We start from the raw sequence: 17561 nt of genomic DNA on the forward strand, positions 1-17561 counted from the left end.
CAATGATAATACAAGAATAATATCACTGAATCAGATAAACAAATAAAACAAATTACAAGATTTGTTATATTAGAGTCTGGTCAGTGCATTGCATGAGAAAGTCTTAAGGAGGCATAACACTATCATAATGACTTCCTTTCAAAAAATCAATGAAAATATAAATATCAGCAATATATTACTTTTAAATTTGACTGGCTAGCTGGGTAGTTCAATTGGTTAACATACTGCCTGCTCATCTTTCAAAGGTTCAAAAAAAAATTCCAGATTACTTTCTACTAAAATTAAATATCTTGACGAAATAAAGTAAATAAGAAATTTTTTAATTTCAAAATACTGAACATGTTCCCCCACTTTTCATCCATATCAAATTTCTCAGGTGTGTTATTCCTTCTTAATACACTGCAATACTAAATAGGATCAATGTGCTTAAGAGAATATTTTCCTTAATCAATGTAACATTAAAAAAAACTGTAATGCTAAAAAGAATCAATGAGCTTAATTAAGAGACTATTTCTCCTTAATAAACTGTAACGCTAAAAAGAATCAATAAGCTTAAGAGACTATTTCTCCTTAATAAACTGTAACGCTAAAAAGAATCAATGAGCTTAAGAGAGTATTCCTCCTTAATAAACTGTAACGCTAAAAAGAATCAATGAGCTTGAGACTATTCCTAATATAAGATTCATGTCATTCGTCCTTAATACACTAACACTAAATAGGATCAATGAGCTTAAGAGACTATAAAAGATTCAAGATGCTATCATGGTGGCTAGGGAGAAATCTGTTCAATTTACAATGCAGGTTATGAAATGAAGGAACTTTTGAGAAAAGCTGCTAAATCAATGGATATAAAAGTCTGAAACAAGATGCTCAGTCACTGTGTTTGGTGTGATATAAACGAGGTGATAAAACTGACCTCGTCATCGTCCGAATCATGATATACGGTGCCGGACGTGGCAGATATAGCCGTCTCAAACTCATTATCATATTGCTCGGCATCAGTCTGGTTCAGCAAGGAGTATCGGTACACAACACGGCTGAAAAATAAATCATACTTCAACTTCTGGAAAAAAGCATTCACACTTCAACTGGTGAAAAATAAATCATAAACACTTCAACTGGTAAAAAATAAATCAATGCGCATCTGGTGCATCAAAATTGGTACCGTATAAGTTTTACATCATAAACACTTCAACTGATGAAAAATAAATCATAAACACTTCAACTGCTGAAAAAAAGCATTCACACTTCAACTGGTGAAAAATAAATCAATGAACACTTCAACTGACAAAAAATAAATCACAAACACTTCAACGGATGAAAATAAGCATTCACACTTCAACTGCTGGGGAAAGAAACATACACACTTCAACTAATGAAAATAAATCATACACACTTCAACTGATGAAACAAGAGGTACTGTGAGCAATGCTCACTAAGAATACCCCCCCCCCCCCCCCCCACAATCTCCCAAAGGGTGTTGGTAATAGGTATAAACTATCTCTTTTCTGAGTGTAAAAAACAAATGGCATGACAAACCGAACCATATTGCTACTTCGATGTCCAGTGTGCATGACCTTTAACCTTTTGACCCCAAAATCGATAGGGAACATCTTCATCCCATGGGTAGTCCATATGTCTGATATGGTGACTGTAGGTGGAAAGGATAACGCTTTAGAGCCCGGAAACCATATTGCTACTTCAATGTCCAGTGTGCTTGACCTTTGACCTTTTGACCCCAAAATCGATAGGGAACATCTTCATCCCATGGGTAGTCCATATATATGATATGGTGACGGTAGGTGGAAAGGATAATGCTTTAGAGCCCGGAAACCATTGCGTCTACAGACGGACGGACGGACGGACAGAAGGACAACCCGATTCCAGTATACTCCCCCACAACTTGTTGCAGGGGGTATAAAAAAAACATTCACACTTCAACTGGTGAAAATAAATCATAAACACTTCAACTGACGAAAAATAAATCATATTAAACATTTCAACGGATGAAAATAAATCCCACACACTTCTGTCCTCTGAGTTTTAAGTATACTCACTGTCTTCTGAGTATTATGTATTTGTGGACCAGGAACACTCCCATGATGACAACTAGCAACACAATAATGATCACAACAGCAGCGATCACACTCCCATTGGATCCTCCCCTGTGCTGTGAGAAAATAAACCACAAGTCAAACAAATTAACAAGAGGCCCATAAGCCACGTTGCTCACTTGAGTCACCTTGGCCTTGCCATTGTTCAGCTGTTGTGTAAAATTTCAAGGTCAAAGTATGAAATAAAAAGTCTTGCCATAAGAAATCAATATACAAATTATGAAAGATCTACCTTGAATAGTTCAGGAGATATTGAATAGGTCAGATATTTAAAAAGTAGGTCCACCTTTAAGGTTAAGGTCACAAGGTCAAACATCACAAAGCAATAAGGGCTTGTCATAAAGAACCTTTATAAAAAATATGAAAGCCCCACCTAAAACAGTACCAGATATATTAAAATGTTGTTTTCTTAAAAGTAGGCCATACTCCAAATTTATGGTCACAGGGTCAAAGATTGTGGTGTAAAATGAGAGGTCTTGCCATAAGAAATATATGCACACAATATGAAAGATCTGCCTTAAATAGTTCAGGACATATTGCATAGGTTATATTTTTATTAAAAGTAGGTCAAGCTTCCAGTTCAAGGTCACAAGATCACACATCATTGCATCACAAAGGTATTTCCATAAAGAATGTATATACAAAATATGAAAGTCTTAGCTAAAATAGTTCAAGAGATATTTTCAAAGATATTTCCTATATGTCAGCATATAACACTTTGATCCCCTATTGTGGTCCCAACCTACCCATGAATTGCACAAACTTGAATCTACTCTATGTCAAGAAGCTTTCATGTAAATTTGAAATTTTCTGGCTCAGTGATTTTCTGAGAAGATTTTCAAAGATTTTCTCTATATACTTGCATGTAAAATTTTGATCCCCTAGTGTGGCCCATCCTAACCCTGGGGGCCATCATTTTAACAAAATTGAATCTGCACTATGTCAGGAAGTTCTCATGTAAATTTGAACTTTTCTGGCCCAGCGGTTCCTGAGAAGATTTTTAAAGGTTATATACTTGCATGTAAAACTTTGATCCCCTGTTGTGGCCCCACCCTGCACCCGGGGGCAATGATTTCAACACGCCTGAATCTGCACTATGTCAGAAAGCTTTCACGTAAATTTCAACTTTCCTGGCCCAGTGCTTCTTGAAAAGATTTTTAAATGACCCCACCCTAATTTAGCATTTTCATGATTATCTCCCATTGGAGAAGGGCTTTGCCCTTCATTTGAACAAACTTGAATCCCATTCACCTAAGGATACTTATTACCAAGTTTAGTTGAAATTGGCCCAGTGGTTCTGGAGAAGAAGTCGAAAATGTGAAAAGTTTACAGACTGACAACAGAATCAGAAAAGCTCACTTGAGCTTTCAGCTCAGGTGAACTAGTAATGTCATGGGATATTTTATCTAAAATAAGTATCAATTTAATATTTTCATAAATCATATTTCCTCTAGGATTTCTATCTTGGATTATATAAGACACAGTCGAACCTTATCATTTCAAAGTCGATGGTGCGAAGAAAAAACTCCAGAAATAACAGAAGGTTAAAAAAATTTAGGTTAAAATACATAACGAAAATGTAGTTGAGACTTCCAACTCACTTCGACATATTCATGGTATGTTCAAGACACCAACGTTCAACTGCATTTCTTCTCAGATTAATAACTTGCTTTACAAGGTATAGGATATTTCCTCTCGGATTAATAACTTGCTTTACAAGGTATGGGATATTTCCTTTCAGATTGATAACTTGCTTTACAAGGTATAGGACATTTCCTCTCGGATTAATAAATTGCTTTACAAGGTATAGGACATTTCCGCTCGGACTAATAACTTGCTTTACAAGGTATGGGATATTTCCTCGTGGATTAATAACTTGCTTTACTAGGTATAGGATAGTTCTTCTCGGATTAATAACTTGCTTTACAAGGTATAGGATATTTCCTCTCGGATTAATAACTTGCTTTACAAGGTATTATAGGATATTTCCTCTCGGATAAATAACTTGCTTTACAAGGTAAAGGATATTCCTCTTGGATTAATAACTTGCTTTACAAGGTATAGGATATTTCTTCTTGGATTAATAACTTGCTTTAGAAGGTAAAGGATATTTCCTCTCAGATTAATGACTTGCTTTACAAGGTACAGGATATTTCCTCTTGGATTAATAACTTGCTTTACAAGGTATAGGACATTTCCTCTCGGATTAATAACTTGCTTTACAAGGTATAGGATATTTCCTCTTAAGATTCCTACTTTGGTTTACATGTTGAGAAATATTTCCTCTGGGATTCTTACCTTGTTAGAAGTGATTTCCTCCAGCACCAGCTGTTTCGAGTCCTCTGAGCATTGGATAGACATGTCAATTACTCTACCCGGGGGAGAAAAGCCTCCAGTGCAAACATCTCCTGGGATCTTCCTATACCTGAAATTACAATGCAAGGGATCTTAGTATACCTGAAATTACAATACAAGGGATCTCAGTGTACCTGAAATTACAATACAAGGGATCTTAGTATACCTGAAATTACAATACAAGGGATCTTAGTATACCTGAAATTACAATACCGTAACTAGGGATTTTTATTTTCCTGAAATTACAATACAAGGGATCTTCTTATACTGGAATTACAAAGGCATCATAGTATACCAGACCAGGCCTGGAGGTTATAAAAGTTTTACTGTAAGTCAGCCATGTTTGTTTTGAGTACAACTCTGAGCAAGCTCCAAAGTGTACTCGAAAAATCCTGAGAATGTACTTCGTTTGAGTATGAGAATGATTTTATAACAATTTTATAACCTTCACTTTTGAGCATAAGTACGATTTAGAGCACGAAGTTTGAGTTTGAGTATGAAAACATGCTTAAGAAAGTTTTATAACCTCCAGGTCTGAAATCACAAAATGTATTTTACCTGAAATTACAAACCAAGGCCTTAATTAAATAATTGTTAGTTGTTCGGCATTGTCCACCCATACCTGAAACTGCTGTGTCGGTAGGCAGGAAATTTGGGGGGGGGGGGGGAGAGAGAGAGAGAGAGAGAGAGAGAGAGAGAGAGATTGAGGGGCATTATACATTCAAAGTCAGTTAAAGTGCGCCAAACCCCATTTTCCTTGTCACAAGGGTTTTTCGATGACAGAAAACCACATTTTTAATTGTATTTGAGGGATCAATTTAACATCAAAGTATGGCCGGTTAGTAGAGACATTGTGATGTATTGATCACATTTACGGTACAAAACTGAAGGATTTCCAAGCCTAATTTGACAAAAACCGGATGTCACAAACAAGGGTGATCGTATTACGGTTTTAGAAAATAATCTAGAAGTCCTAAGAAAGAAGGCAAAATAATGTTCTCTAGAAGAATAAAGGGATAGACAATACATTTTTACCCATAATCTTCTCCACAGTTACCAAAAATAAGTTTTACAAAAAAAATTGCGAGTGTCCCATTTCATGCAGTGGATTACGTTACGATTTTTTTTAAAGTTATAAGAGAAATATATTTGGCACTTGCGGTTAAATTACATGAATAAAATTGATTACATAGTCACTAGAATATGGAAGATTTAATGATTAACAGACAAAAGATAACATTTGTGAAAAAACTTTAACGGCCCGGGTTTCTAATATTTTCTATATGTGCATTTAATTGGGAATTACGTTACGCTAATTTTCACACACTGTCAGTCCTTGCATGCAACAAACTTCAAATACCCTGACTGATATCCACACTAATGTTAATCAAGAATTACACAGAGGCAATGCTTTAAGCTGCTGTCATTATTTTCTTATTCTAAATAAAACGCAAGTCTGTGAACTACGTAACAGTGAATTACGTTATGATCAATTCATTCAATACTGTAAAAGAATCTTTTCTAAGAGCAAAATCACTAAGAATCTTTATCATTGACACCGCCTGTAGAAAGGGAATTTACACGTGGGAACGATTTAGACTACTGCAGTGGTGTAAATAATCATTTTAACCATCAATATTCTTATTCAAACAAATTCAACTATCTAATTCCTAGTAATTTCATTAGAATTCTATTTTGAAAATGAAGAATGTATGTTATACTAAGATATCATGACAACAAAATATTGATTTACTCTGTGTTTACCTCTGGTGTAGCTTTGTATATAGTATAACGTAATTCACGATTGTGTAACGTAATTCACAAACTTATAAATACTCTGTTTTAATGTCAGATAATGACTAGAATAAGTAATGCTGAGCTCATGCTCTGCGTACATCAATTCATTTGATGAGAGAAATAATCGATTTGATGCACGCATCACTTCATTTGATAAGAAAAATAAATTGATTTGATGCGCACATCAATTCAATTAATGCGCGCAATAATTGAATTGATGATATCTTTCAATAATTAAAGATATCTTCAATTATTTGAGTTTATGTTATTTTGGAGCACCATATTATCCCACTTGGAGGAGGTGGAATAGCTTTTTGGGATGCATCATATTTCTGCGACATATGTTTTGTAGACAAGAAAGTGGTACAGTTTTGTGACATGTTTGACGGATGTATAAGTCATATGATTGATTAATTGATAGTATTATGTTATAATGACCTGCTCCAGATACTCTCACTCATATGGAGAAACCATGATTGTCAGTGAAGGGCTGCAAAATTTAGGCCTATGCTCGTTGCTTAGGGTCTTCGAGCAGGGAGGGATCTTTATTGTGCCACACCTGCTGTGACACACGACCTCGGTTTTTTGCGGTCTCATCCGAAGAACCGCCCCATTTAGTTCCCCCTAACGACAAGCAAGAGGTACTGAGGACCTATTCTAACCCGGATCCCCATAGGATGATTATAATACGAGTTCTGACTGAGAGTGGCATTCCTACCAACAGCAACAGTGCTACAGACGAGCCAGCACTAGAACATACTGTTGATAAATCCGTGAATGCAAGTGAGCTCTATCAAGTAGATGCGTATGTTGCTGCCACGTACGAAAACAAATGCTATATGGGAAAATCTTTGAATATGACGAAGATGATCAAGAATATCATATCACATACAAATTACGTTTGGTGGGAAAAAGTAGTTTAGATGGCCAAAGCATTCAAATAAGATTTGAATTCCTAGTACGTGACATTCTTTGCTCACTTAACGAGCCAGTAAAGAGGGACAAGACACGTAGTATGTTTTAATTCTCAGAAAAGGGTCTAGAAAGGTCCAGAATCTTTCTGAAGAACTGTAATAAATCTTCTTTTGATAAGAAAAATGTATGTATTCAAAATGTTTACTTCCACATTAACACTTACAAGTTCGTATGTGAATTACATTACACCATCTGTTTTATCATACAAACTTATTTTAGTACAGAGTTTATTGTTTAAACCTATCAAACTTAATTGGGCACTAGAAATGGTGTATATGTTGCTAAAATCATCCGTAAAAAGTTATGATTCTGCTTTTTCAGGCTATACAACTGGTGATTTCGCTTAATATTTAACAAGGTGTGCGAAACGTGATTTTATTTGATGTTTAACGATCATAAAAATTTAGAAATATATTTATGTTATCATTTGCAAAGATAGTGTAATAAGAATTTCCATTTTCCGTATTCCAATTTGTGGAATTGTCACTGTTCAATCATTAGAAAACATGGGTATGCATTTTATGAATGAATGTGAATTACGTTACAAAGACAATCATTATCTCAAGTCTGAAAATAAATATTTCCTTTGAATGTCCTTTGAATATCTTTTTAAAAGCTGTACAAACGAAAACATATATCTACTTCTTCGTTAATTTTAGTATGTAAGTCTATCCAAAGAAGAAATAAAGTATCATTTCCCCATAAACAATTTTTTTCCTTTTGTCAATGATAAAGTGTATCAAATATGGACAATTTTAGTATATACATGTATGTAGTAAATTTTGAATTACATTTTGGTTTTTAATTCCATAGTTATTATATATCTATCAAATAATAATATTTGAAACATCATTTTGAATACTACAATAACAAATATTTTACATTTTGAACAGTATCTAAAGCAATAACTTAATTCACTGCCATAATTACACTGGATTTGTTAAAAATGTGTGTAGAATATAAATCCTACTTTCAAGAGCTACCGTATGTGTTTTCTAATTCTACGAATATTGCTCTATCGAAATCAACACATCTCCTTCATTTTCAGAGTTGACAATTTTCAGCCGTTTTTTGAAACTATCTGGGGCACTTTCATTGACTTTGGATGTGTAAATAAAATGACCCTAAAACAAACAAGAGGCCCACAGGCCTTATCAGTCACCTGGATACTCTAGTGAAAAAGTATCACTACTCTCAAGGGCTATGAATTCTAGAAAAAAATTTCCTGTTCTGAACATCTAAGCTAACTGCCCTCAAAAGTGCATACACTGATGAAAGGCTTTACATAATATAATAGGTGTATTAACATTAAAACTTCAAAAGATATGACTAATTTGGACCCATCCTAAAGTCAAAACCATGGGTTGTAAAATTCACCATTTTTTGTACATCCTTTTCCGCTATTCCTAAGTATGCATTTAGATTTTATACAGAATCAGCACACAAATACTATATATTGAGTTTGGCCCCACCCTAGGGTCAGAACCTCTACTCTGGGGTTCATCAACTTTACAATTTTGGTAAAAGACCACCTGATCTTTCTAAATATCTATTTACTTTCAATTTAGTATCAGTAGCACTAAAGAAGACTTTTATTATTTATTAATAAGTGTTTTACACATTGACACTATATAAGTTTGACCCTGCCCTGGGGTCAGAACCCCTACTCTGAGAATCATGAAATTTACAGTTTTGGTACAGGCCTTCCTGCTCTACATCACTATGCATTTAGTTTTTCTTACACATGTTTGGTTCTTGAGAAAAATTTTGAAAATTGGTCAATTTTGGGCAGTTTTTGCCCCAACCCTAGGACCCCAGGGGTGCTGGAGTCCTGAAATTTACAATTATGTCCCCCTTGTACCAATGATGCTTCATACCAAATTTGAAAAGAATTGGAATGGTAGTTATTAAGAAGTTAAAAATGTTCAATTGTTAACATTCAATTTCTGTGTGAATATCTACAGTACGAAACATTCAATTTCTGTGTGAATATCTACAGTACGAAACATTCAATTTCTGTGTGAATATCTACAGTACGAAACATTCAATTTCTGTGTGAATATCTGCAGTACGAAACATTCAATTTCTGTGTGAATATCTACAGTACGAAACATTCAATTTCTGTGTGAATATCTGCAGTACGAAACATTCAATTTCTGTGTGAATATCCACAGTACGAAACAATAGTAAATATCAATGTACAAACATACCCTTCCGTAACAATCTTTTCCTCATGGCCCCGTAAACAAATGTCAATTTCAGGTTTGGTAAACAAACTGATCCTCTGACAGACATCCGAGTTCGTCGGTCTGTAATATCCGTAATCACTGCAGAAAGAGAGAGACATCTATCATGTTTAACGACAGAGTTAATAATCTGTAATATCCGTAATCACTGCAGAAAGAGAGAGACATCTTTCATGCTTAACGACAGAGTTAATGATCTGTAACTGGTTCACTAGTTTTCTCGTCAGTGTATGATGTGTGTTTTGTGTGCTTTAGAACAGGCCTGGATTTCTCAAAAGAAATTTAAGTCAAAATTTGGACTCAAGTCTTAAATTTTATACTCAAATTTTGACAGATCAAATAACAGAAAACTCAAACTTAAGTCTGAGATTTTTTTTTGGAGAAATCCAAGCCTTAACTACAGAAATTTTAAACATCTACTGTAAATCTGCCTCCCATTTTCACACTACACTCACCATTCGTAATCTTCACGTGTACAAATACAATTTGTTGTCGTCCTCTCTATCTCGTAATTATATCCATTTTGGCACCTGGAAAAAAATTGATTAGAATAATAATATTTCATAGTGAAAGAACAACATATTATATAATGACCCCTTAAACACAATCTATTTCAAATTAGATCTTTTCTAATCTATCTGATACACTATGCTGGAAAAGATATAATTCTATAAATCAGATCACCCTTAAAAATTATCAATATGAAACTTTATTAACTAGGGAAAACCAGAAATAAATGAGGTGAAGGAAAACCTTGTTATTTTCTCCCGCGAATAAAATCAACATATACACCACGTAAGAAATCTAACTGGTTCATTACATGGGACATTTTTCAAAGAGAGATGAATTACACAAATAAACCAACAACAGCAATGATAATGAGCACAGTAAAGTTTGCAAGTGAAACAGTCCGAATCAACATTGTAACAAGCGAAACGATCCAAACCGACATTGTCCCAAGCGAAAGTGTTGCAAGTGAAACTGTCACAAGCATAACTGTTGCAAGGAGAACATATTTCAGAGTTAAATTATTGAGATCCAGGACTTAATCCATTTTCACTGCCATTTCTGTATGCTTCTTGTGGCATTGTTCACTCCTAATTTACACATCTTCACCTTACTAGGACTGATCCCAAGCTACACATTTTGACCTCACTAGGACTGACCCCAAGTTACACATTTTGACCTCACTAGGACTGACCCCAAGTAACACATTTTGACCTCACTAGGACTGACCCCCAGCTACACATTTTGACCTCACTAGGACTGACCCCCAGCTACACATTTTGACCTCACTAGGACTGACCCCCAGCTACACATTTTGAACTCACTTGGACTGACCCCAAGCTACACATTTTGACTTCACTAGGACTGACCCCCAGCTACACATTTTGACCTCACTAGGACTGATCCCAAGCTACACATTTTGACCTCACTAGGACTGACCCCAAGCTACACATTTTGACCTCACTAGGACTGACCCCCAGCTACACATTTTGACCTCACTAGGACTGACCCCAAGCTACACATTTTGACCTCACTAGGACTGACCCCCAGCTACACATTTTGACCTCACTAGGACTGTGAGTTAACATCTTTAATTACTAGGTTGGTATTTCATACATTGTTCAACGTCCTGCTCGAGAATTTTTTTATTCACATGGAGATGTCACCATTGGCGATGAATAGCTGCAAAATTTAGGCCTATGCTCGATGCTTACGGCCTTTGAGCGGGATTGATCTTTATCATGTCACACCAGCTGTGACACTGAGCCTCGGTCGCATCCAAAGGACCGCTCCCATTTAATTGCCTCTTGTGACAAGCAAGGTGTACTGAGGACCTATTCTAACCCGGATGGAACTGAATTACTAGAACTGACTTCTGAGTCGCACATCTTGACTTATTAGCATTCACTAACCATGCATCCTTTTTTATTCTTTTGAATTCCTCCTTCTTCCCTAACAGACAGCCCTTCACATCAGCTTTTTCATCCATCCTCAGCTTAAAGTGAGGTTTCCAGACCTCGTAGTCATCACTAACACCTACAACAAATATAACTCTGTATAACACACATCACCAGCACCTATAACAAATATAACTCTGTATAACGCACATCACCAGCACTTACAACAAATATAACTCTGTATAACACACATCACCAGCACCTACAACAAATATAACTCTGTATAACGCACATCAACAAAATCTACAACAAATATAACTCTGTATAACACACATCAACAGCACCTACAACAAATATAACTCTGTATAACACACATCACCAGCACCTACAACAAATATAACTCTGTATAACACACATCACCAGCACCTACAAAGAATATAACTCTGTATAACGCACATCACCAGCACCTACAACAAATATAACTCTGTATAACGCACACCACCAGCACCTATAACAAATATAACTCTGTATAACACACATCACCAGCACCTACAACAAATATAACTCTGTGTAACACACATCACCAGCACCTACAACAAATATAACTCTGTATAACGCACACCACCAGCACCTATAAAAAATATAACTCTGTATAACGCACATCACCAGCACCTATAAAAAATATAACTCTGTGTAACACACATCAACAAAATCTACAAAAAATATAACTCTGTATAACGCACATCAGGAAAACCTACAAAAAATATAACTCTGTATAACGCACATCACCAGCACCTACAACAAATATAACTCTGTATAACACACATCACCAGCACCTACAAAGAATATAACTCTGTATAACGCACATCACCAGCACCTACAACAAATATAACTCTGTATAATGCACATCACCAGAACCTATAAAAAATATAGCTCTGTATAACGCACATCAACAAAATCTACAAAAAATATAACTCTGTATAACACACATCAGGAAAACCTACAAAAAATATAACTCTGTATAACAGACATCACCAGCACCTACAACAAATATAACTCTGTATAATGCACATCACCAGCACCTATAACAAATATAACTCTGTATAACACACATCACCAGCACCTACAACAAATATAACTCTGTATAACACACATCACCAGCACCTACAACAAATATAACTCTGTATAACGCACATTACCAGCACCTACAACAAATATAACTCTGTATAACGCACATCACCAGCACCTACAACAAATATAACTCTGTATAACGCACATCAACAAAATCTACAAAAAATATAACTCTGTATAACACACATCACCAGCACCTACAACAAATATAACTCTGTATAACGCACATCACCAGCACCTACAACAAATATAACTCTGTATAACACACATCACCAGCACCTATAAAAAATATAACTCTGTGTAACACACATCACCTACAAAAAATATACATCTGTATAACGCACATCAACAAAATCTACAAAAAATATAACTCTGTATAACGCACATCAGGAAAACCTACAACAAATATAACTCTGTATAACGCACATCACCAGCACCTACAACAAATATAACTCTGTATAACACACATCAACAGCATCTACAACAAATATAACTCTGTATAACGCACATCACCAGCACCAACAACAAATATAACTCTGTATAACACACATCAACAGCACCTACAACAAATATAACTCTGTATAACACATATCACCAGCACCTACAACAAATATAACTCTGTATAACACACATCAACAAAATCTACAACAAATATAACTTTGTATAACACACATCACCAGCACCTACAACAAATATAACTCTGTATAACGCACATCACCAGCACCTACAAAAAACATCACTCTGTATAACACACATCACCAGCACCTACAACAAATATAACTCTGTATAACACACATCACCAGCACCTACAACAAATATAACTCTGTATAACACACATCACCAGCACCTACAACAAATATAACTTTGTATAACACACATCACCAGCACCTATAAAAAGTATAACTCTGTATAACACACATCAGCAGCACCTACAAAAAACATCACTCTGTATAACACACATCAACAGCACCTACAACAAATATAACTCTGTATAACACACATCAGGAAAACCTACAAAAGTACCGTCGTAAAATGGCTCAAAATGGCGTAAAACCACAATCAATCAATCAACCTACAGAAGTTATAACTGTATAATGCCCGTCAATGCATATAGAAAAGTTACAACTTAATAACGTACATCAACAGCAACTACAGAAATCAAAATTCTCGATATTGCCCACCAACGAATAAAACAATGTCATCTACGAAAGTGACTCTAAAGATCTTCAAAATATGACTATGATAATTATGTTTACCATTAATGATCTCAAGTTCAGGAAGTTAACAGAAACACAGAGAGAAATATTTTTGTTAATGGGACTAAGTGTTAGAAAAAAGCATGATTACCATGAATCCAGAACTTACATTTTCTTTTGATAACCTTCTCAAAGTCAATGACAAACACCGTCCATGTCTTGTTCTGTGGGTGGTACCCCCACACCCCGACCGTCATTGCCCGGTTCTCGGGCTCGGTCAGCAGTCCTGTCATTACAATTGCATCGTCTGGGTTCTTTATGAACTTGTAATCATGCCAGCATCGTCCCTCGTCTATCGAGAATTTGATCGTTGTTGGTTGTGGGTCGTTGGATGAGATGGCCACCAACAAACCTCCACTGTCAGCAATCTGGTATTGGTGGGGACCAGTCAAAGCCTTAAAGTAGAAATACAGCATGAATGATAGATTACAAGAGTATGGTCTTGTAGTGAATATTAAACTTAGGGAGGATGACCATCAATGGATTTGTGAAATGGTGGAATAATCCTTAGCCTACTCCCCGAGTTAACATGACAGTTGGTAGAGAATGATACATTGAATATTCATGGAAAATTCAGTGAAAGCTACAAGTTTATTTCAGTTGAATGATTACACCTCAGAGAGCTGACTTTGATGTAATCCATATACACTGGCTCTAGTTTAGTCTTCATCCAAAAATCTATCTAACCACAAGTTTAGTTCAGGAATACCTTCATCAGCTGAGATGCGATTCCTTAGAAATGCCCCAGGTGTCAAACCCTAAAACTCCCGATGTGATCCCCAAACAGCTCATCCTTAAGAGTGATCCCAAAACACATCATCCCTAAGTGTGATCCCATAACACATCATCCTTCAGTGTGATCCTATAATACCTCATCATTAAGTGTAATCATATAACACCTCATCTTTTAGTGTGATCCCATAACACCTCATCTTTCAATGTGATCCCACAACACCTCATCCTTCAGTGTGATCCCATAACACCTCATCCTTCATTGTGATCCCATAACACCTCATCCTTCAATGTGATCCCATAACACCTCATCCTTCAATGTGATCCCAAAACACATCATCCCTAAGTGTGATCCCATAACACCTCATCCTTAGTGTAAGGGCTGTTCCAGAAATGATCAAATGGGGGGGTCGGGCGGCAAATGATATTTTTTTGTGTGGGTGGTCGTATTTTTTCATATTTTATTTGGTCCGTGGTTGGACTGTTAATAAAATATTTATTATGGGTAGTGGGTAGTTTCTGTTGTTTTATTTTGTGCCACGTGGGTGTTGAGTTTTCAGAATATTTTTATTGTCGCTCTTGTCGTGTTGGTTACAAAACGTCGGAGGGAAAATTGAAAACGTGCTTTCGAAATGCTGCTTTCGAAATCGGAAATCGGAAGTAACATAGAACTATTCGAGTTGTCGCTCTTTGCAGCGCATAACTTTCCATTATGGCACTCTTCAAATTAGAGGCGCGTTTAGTAGGGTCCCTTTGGACGTGATGGCGGCGAACTCTGTTCTCTAGATTATTACAGTTTACAGTGCATCGATTTTGGGAATATTTTGAAACCAATAGGTATTCCTTTTCTAATAAAAATAGGCAAACCTTAGTTGATTTATACGAGGGTACCGATGCGTTATATTTATCAGTCAGTGTGATGGTGATATAGAGGCCTCTGGGCGCGGGCTCCATTAGAAGACGAACGATTCGTGGAAAAACATATCCATACCCATTTCATGATAATAGCATCGTTTGGACTCCCAATCTTTCCAACATTCCCGCCATAGATGCCTTTGATTGTTGATGTGACATCGTTTCTTCAGAACTACTGTGATACAATGTCGCACAGGCATTACCGCGTCATTGACTAGATTGTTTGTCCCGAAAACCTCGCGAGATTTGTACCGTTTTCATTTTTAAAAATATTTTTGTGGTGGGTCTGGTTAGTTTTTTTTTTAATTAGATGGGTCATTGTAAAATGAGTTTATCAATTTGATGGGTCATGGGGTAATTTTTTATTTTTTTTAAGGGTGCTTGGTATATACAAAAGGTGCCTCCCGACCCCCCCATGTATTTATTTCTGGAATAGCCCTAATCATATAACACCTCATCTCTAGGTGTGATCCCAAAACACTTCATCCTTAAGAGTGATCCCCAAACATAATATATTAATTGTATTTCTCTAAATACCTTGAACGGAATATATATTACTTTCAGACCCTGAAACGTGCTACTACACCTTAAAAACGAACCGAACCGTTCCGTGCAAGAAACGAACCGTACCGTTCAAGAAACGTACCGTACCGTGCAAAAAACGAACCGTACCATTCAAGAAGCGTACCGTACCGTGCAAGAAACGAACCGTACCGTTCAGAAAGCGTGCAGGATAATATTATGCAAACCCCGCCCCCAAAAGCCCGAAAGCGTACCGTACCGTGCAGAAAGCGTGCAATTTATGTCACGTGACCCACTTTTTCAGCCACAGTATATTATTTTCACAATGGAGCCCGATGGGAAAGGAGGTCGTAGACTATCGCTGGCTATTCGAAGCATTATCCTCAAACATCACGAAGCTGGGTTATCAACTGTGAAAATCACCGAGATGCTTAAAACATCTTTGATATTCTTTTTTTTTTTTTAAATTACTTTCCGTAAATGTCACATTGTTTCAGTGCATATATGTGTATGTATGTTATCAACAAGTACCCAAGTTTTGACTGAATTATGCATAAAAATTCGTTTTATACTGTGAACTGTTAACAGAAATAGACGTCAGATCACTGCACGGATTTTGCATGCATGCTTCTACAGCCAGTCCTGTGTACTGTGGATGTATATTTCACTTGCAGACTTTTAAAGAGTGAACCAAGGGGCATTTCGTTGTTTTAACGGAATTTCTGTTTCAATCAATTCTTTTAAATTCAAGGGTGAAGTTAACTACAATACTGTAATAGTACTTACAAGTAGCCTATTTAATTTCTTCATATAATCAGGGACGTCGACGTCCCTGATAATGCTACTACACGTATGGCACAGGGCTTGCCGTAAGAAGATGAAATTGATATTTGTAGCGTTAATGTATTCAATATGTACTTTCCTACGTACAGTGTCTGAATCATATGAGAAATTTCTAGACCGATTAGAAAAATTGTCACGTTCTACACTGTAATATTTTCATTACTTTATTAGCAATAATTGTGACATATCTTTTTCTCTTCAACATTGATAACGACCCATATAGATAGATGTAGATTGGCGGATTTATTATATACACTAATAAACAATTTTTAATTACATCGACAGAGAAATAAATAGATACATACATGTGTAAAAGAATGTAAACAAGTTAAATTGATGCAAAGCATCAAATCGGCCGCAAAAAATTATTCATTTCAGCATTTTCAAGTATTTCAACAATATATAGAAAAGGTATATGAAACATTTTTATTGCAAACTATACACTTGCCTTACTTTTCTGTTAATTTTTTTTAATTCAATTTTCAGTGATCAAAATTAAAGTCAGGGAAATGAAAATCGGACTTCGCGTGATAAAGGATAGGAATATATATGTATTATCATCATTTTATTTGATTCAAAGACAAATGCAACAGATATCTAACATATCTAACATATCTAACATTATTAATTATGAATGAATGCTGACAAAAAAGGACGTACAAACTTCACGTGCATATATCCGGAAACTTAATACGCTTTGTTTTTACACTTACGCACGCCCATGTCGGGGAGCAGTTCATGTAACAACTTTTTATAAAATCGTAAATTAAT

General features: G+C 35.8%; 1 protein-coding gene across 2 annotated transcripts in view; it reads right to left on the reverse strand.

Moving 5' to 3' along the window:
* LOC130048039 (sortilin-like) overlaps positions 1–17561 on the reverse strand; it is a 58636-nt gene that overhangs the window by 7287 nt on the left and 33788 nt on the right. For both annotated transcript variants that reach the window (XM_056144029.1, XM_056144028.1), the window contains 7 exons: positions 13888–14173; positions 11407–11530; positions 9943–10017; positions 9452–9568; positions 4413–4539; positions 2058–2170; positions 917–1037 (listed from right to left, as the gene is read on the reverse strand). In XM_056144029.1, the coding sequence (XP_056000004.1) occupies positions 917–1037; positions 2058–2170; positions 4413–4539; positions 9452–9568; positions 9943–10017; positions 11407–11530; positions 13888–14173 (963 nt within the window). The remainder of the gene's footprint in view (positions 1–916; positions 1038–2057; positions 2171–4412; positions 4540–9451; positions 9569–9942; positions 10018–11406; positions 11531–13887; positions 14174–17561) is intronic.

The sequence above is a fragment of the Ostrea edulis genome, chromosome 7 (assembly GCF_947568905.1).
Source record: "Ostrea edulis chromosome 7, xbOstEdul1.1, whole genome shotgun sequence".
Classification (NCBI taxonomy): domain Eukaryota; kingdom Metazoa; phylum Mollusca; class Bivalvia; order Ostreida; family Ostreidae; genus Ostrea; species Ostrea edulis.